Source organism: Nansenia antarctica (genome assembly GCF_963989245.1).
Source record: "Nansenia antarctica genome assembly, contig: SCAFFOLD_267, whole genome shotgun sequence".
Taxonomy (NCBI): Eukaryota; Metazoa; Chordata; class Actinopteri; order Argentiniformes; family Microstomatidae; genus Nansenia; species Nansenia antarctica.
The window spans coordinates 7,501-12,500 of NW_027662994.1; the positions used below are offsets into that span (position 1 = coordinate 7,501).

At 51.6% G+C, this 5,000-nt stretch overlaps 1 protein-coding gene across 1 annotated transcript in view; it reads right to left on the reverse strand.

Moving 5' to 3' along the window:
• LOC308175347 (centrosomal protein of 170 kDa-like) overlaps positions 1-5,000 on the reverse strand; it is a gene marked incomplete at both ends in the record, with an annotated part of 21,462 nt that overhangs the window by 7,484 nt on the left and 8,978 nt on the right. The window contains 4 exons of the mRNA XM_080551026.1: positions 291-424; positions 521-561; positions 1,170-1,234; positions 1,499-1,595. Coding sequence (XP_080407152.1) covers positions 291-424; positions 521-561; positions 1,170-1,234; positions 1,499-1,595 — 337 coding nt within the window. The remainder of the gene's footprint in view (positions 1-290; positions 425-520; positions 562-1,169; positions 1,235-1,498; positions 1,596-5,000) is intronic.

Consider the following 5,000-nt stretch of genomic DNA (forward strand, 5'->3'; position numbering starts at 1 on the left):
CATTCCATGCACTCTTATCTCTCTGCCTCTCTCTCTGTCTGTCACTCTGTCTGTCTCTCTGTCTGTTTCTCTGTCTGTCTCTCTCTCTGTCTCTCTCGCTATCTCTCTCTTTATAGCTATCTCTCTTTCATTCTGTCTGTCTGTCTCTCTCAGTTAAAGATGAGACAAACAGACAAACAGAGAGACAGAGAGAGAGAGAGACAGAGAGATAGAGACAGAGAGAGTAACCAGCCTGTCCTTGTACGACACGTGTGTGTGTGTGTGTGTGTGTGTGTGTGTTTTCTGCTCACCGTCTCCCTTGTGTGCGTCTGCAGGTTTGCCCGTGGGGTCCGGGGTTCCCCCCCCCCGGGGGACCCCCCCATCCGCCGCCTTGCCCTCGGGGGGCCTGGAGCCGGGGGTCCTGGGAGAGGCCTTACAGGGGGACCTGGAGGGGGACTTGGTGGGGGTGGGGGCGGGGGTGGGTGTGAGGGCAGGGGTGGGGGGGAGGGTGGGGGTGGGGGCGGGGGTCTCTCCACCGGACAACTTCTTAGTTATCTGGAGCTGGCTAGTGAACTTCTCATGCTGCCAGATAGACAGAGGGAGGGGGGGAGGGAGGGGAGGGAGGAGGGGAGAGAGGGAGGGAAGAGACGAGGGGAGAGGGAAAGGGGGGAGGGGAGAGAGAGGGAGGGAGGGAGGGAAGATAGGAGGGGAGAGAGAGGGAGGGGAGAGACGAGGGGAGAGGGAAAGGGGGGAGGGGAGAGAGAGCGAGGGAGGGGAGAGAGAGAGGGAAGAGAGGAGGGGAGAGAGAGAGGAGAGAGAGAGGGGGGGGAATGAGAGAGAGAGAGAGAGAGGGGAGAGAGATAGATACAGGAGGGGAGAGAGAGACAGGATGGGAGAGAGAAGGAGAGAGAGGGAGGGGAGAGAGAGAGATACAGGAGGGGAGAGAGAGGGGAGAGAGAGCGGGGGGAGAGAGAGAGATACAGGAGGGGAGAGAGAGGAGAGAGAGAGGGAGGGGAGAGAGAGAGACAGGAGAGAGAGAGAGGGAGATAGAGAGAGAGAGGGAGGGGAGAGGCAGAGGGGTGTCAGTGCCATAAATATCATGTTTGATCAACACACACACACGCACACACACACACACACACACACACACACACACACACACACACACACACACACACACACACACCTACCTTCAGAGCCTCCTCTGGGACATGTAGTTCTGCTCGCACCACAGTGAACAGGTTGGTATGTGAGACTGGTTAAGGACACACACACTAAGACACACACACACACAGGTTCATTTATACACACACACGCATACACACACAAACACACAGAACACAGGTTAATCTATACACACACACACACACACACACACTCACACACACACACACACACACACAGTACACAGGTTAATCTATACACACACACACACACACACACACACACACACACAGGTTAATCTATACACAGACACACACACACACACACAGGTTAATCTACACACACACACACACACACACAGATAAAAGGATATCATATCCGAAGCGCAGCTTGTCTTCTATCTTCAGGGTGATGTACATTTGTTCTTGGATACGCACGTCATTCACAAACGTCTGGAGGAGAGGAGGAGGAGAGGAGGAGGAGGAGGGAGAGAGAGAGAGAGATCAAGCATGTGTATCTCTTGGACATCACAGTTTTCACCCAGGCCATCTGCTGTTGTGTTGTGTGGTTCAGACCCCTAACCCTAACCCTGGTGTGTTGTGTGGTTCAGAGCCCTCACCCTAACCCTGGTGTGTTGTGTGGTTCAGAGCCCTCACCCTAACCCTGGTGTGTTGTGTGGTTCAGAGCCCTTCCTTCTACTAAACCCTTCCTTCTACTAGGGGTGTAACGGATCACCTAACTCACGGATCGGATCGTGTCACGGTTTTTGAGTCACGGATCGGATCATTTTTCGGATCAACACAAAACATTTTTGTTTTTATAAAAACTGCTTTTTCCTTGAATTCTGTAAAAACACCACTTTTACTATGTGACAAAAACCAACAACATTCAAGATGTCAAAACTGGTCATATGTATATATATATATATATATATATACATACATATATATACATATATATAATATATATATAACATATTCTACACTCAAACATTCCATAATTATACTGAAATACACTCAATTTAAATGATAGGAGAGAGGGAGGAGGCGCCTGGTTGCAGCAGTGAGTCACTGGGCTCTTTAAAGCAGATGAATAAACATGTTTTATGCCACTTTTAACTAAATAATAAAGTGAACCCTTATTTTGAACATGGTATGAAAAAAATGCCTACATTATCAGAAGTTGTCGAGCTACCTTTTTCGTGCCTCCCGTCATAGTTGACAGAGAAGCCAAAGTGCTCCCATACATGGGATTTAAATGACGAGGGAGGCATTTCGAGTTCTTCTCCGCCGAACAACGTAACTAGCACTCGCCATGATACACTTGGGCCGCGTTCGTAAATTCGCTTTGAGAGCGCCGGAGCGCACACTGGGTCCGACGTCATAAAGGGACCAAGTAATTTGATTGGACAAGAGGCGTTCCTTGAACGCTGATCAGATTCCAGAGCGGATTTACGAACGCAGCCTTGTTGTTGTGGATTCCCAGCTTCACGTGTAGTGAGCAAACAACGGATTCTTTTTCTTTCCCATTATCAACCTATCATTGCGCTTTAGAGTAAAACAAAGCCTGCAACTGTCGCGTCTATCTTTTCATGGCAACTCTACATTGTGATTTACAAGAGATATTAACTAATATTAAGTAATATTATTACTTAACATTTTGCAATTGATCCGCGGTACACATGTGTGCCGAACCGTGGAGGGCGATCCGTACCGGATTATCCATGATCCGTTACAGCCCTACCTTCTACTAACCCCTTCCTTCTACTAACTGTTACGTCTGTGTTTACGACAGTTTGGGCTTTACGACATGTGCCGTATTACGTTTTGTGTTAGACTCGTGTTTGATTAAATGGAGTACACGTTCCAACTTGAAGCTCTGAGTTCAGTCTCCATTATTGAACACAACATTGGCGACGAGCGATGGCTGATTGTTCTCTACCAACACCCCCTCCTTTCCTAGCAGTCCCGGCAGAACCACCGATTCCGTGGGGCCGCTGGATTTCCTCTTTCGAAACATATATCCTAGCCGCCGGTTTGGAGGATGTATCAGACAAGAGGAAATGCGCGCTGCTGCGGCACTGCCTGGGAACGGAGGGTCAGCGCGTGTTTGGAACTCTTGGCACTGCGGCGAGATACACAGACGCTGTGGAACTATTGAAGGAACACTTCGCCCCTCCACAAAGCGCTCTTCTCCGCCGCGTCATATTCGGACGAAGACACCAACGAACAGGTGAGACAGTGACACAGTATGTGGCTGATCTGCGGGGCTTGGCGAGCTTATGCAAGTTCGGGGCATTGCAGAACGAGATGATAAGAGACCAACTCATCTTGCACACGAACTGTGACAAGATTAGGGAAAGACTGTTACTGGAAAATGATGAACTTACATTATCAGCAGCTCTGAACATGGCGGTCCAGGTTGAAACAGCTTTAGAATGTGCAGTTAGTTTTTCAGCCTCTCCCAGCTCACCGGCAGAGGGCGCGCACAGCCTACAGGTGCCCCTCCTCCACGTGAGTGCAACCAGCGGCGGGGAGAGCATTTTACTGGCCTCTCGGTCACGCGACCAGCCACACCAGCCGTGTGGGAATTGCGGCTCTTCTGCACACAATTCAAGAGCTCAGACATGCCCAGCCCGTGGTAAAACCTGCTCCAACTGCGGGAGACTAAACCACTTTCACAAGGTCTGCAGGTCTGCCCCAGCTAGAGCTTCCCAGTCACCTACCACAGTCATCCATAATGTCAGCTCAGGAAGAGCGCCATTCAAAACATGCTCGTTGGTGGTTGGTGATGTCACTCTGCCGCTCCTCCTAGACACTGGAGCCACAGTGTCCCTTGTGAACTTGACGACTTATACACAGTTCTTCTCCCATGTGCCCCTGGTGTTGCCCTCCACCACCCTGCGTGGCTATGCCAACTCTAAGATTGACATTGTGGGCTCTTTTCAGCTGCCTGTGAAGTACGGGGAGAGGACACTGCCGGCTTTCAGGTTCAACGTTGCACGCCACGGGACCAACTTGTTAGGCCTCGACCTGTTCAACGCCCTCGGTTTCACCCTGCTAGACACAGCTGGCTCAGAGATTCACACCGTTTCCACCCCCTGGCAGCAACAGTGGCCTGCGCTGTTCAGCGGTGTAGGCTGCCTCGACACTTTTGCCCACCAGCCTCTGTTAGATCCTACAGTGATGCCTGTTATACAGCCCCTCCGCCGCTCCCCCCTGGCTCTCCGCGATGACATCTCCTCTCAACTACAGAGCATGCTCGATAGCGACATCATTGAGCAGGTGAACGCATCGCCTTGGATCTCCAACCTGGTGGTGGCGAAGAAGAAGTCTGGGGGGCTGCGCATCTGCGTGGATCTGAGAGCGGTAAACAAGGCCATCATCCCTGACAAATACCCCCTGCCAACGATAGAGGAGCTCACCGCCCAGTTCTACGGGTCCAGCGTGTTCTCTAAACTGGACCTCCGTCAGGGTTACCTCCAAGTGCCACTACACCCCGAGAGCCGCAACCTCACAGCGTTCATCACTCACAGAGGGGTTTTCCGCTACAAACGCATGGCTTTCGGTTTAAGCTCCGCCCCCAGCTGCTTCCAAAAGATCATGGCCTCCATTTTCGCTGGGATCCCAGGTGTGGCCATCTATCTTGATGACATCGTGGTTCACGGGGCCACCGTCGAGAGCCACGACGAGCGTCTCCACAGTGTGTTCAGTGCATTGGCCAAGCATCACCTGACACTCAATGGTGAGAAGTGTGTATTCGCCGCCCCAGCCATCGACTTTGTGGGGTTCCGCCTCTCAGCTGATGGCACGTACCCGCTGCACTCGAACACCGAGGCCATCCATCATGTCCCGGAG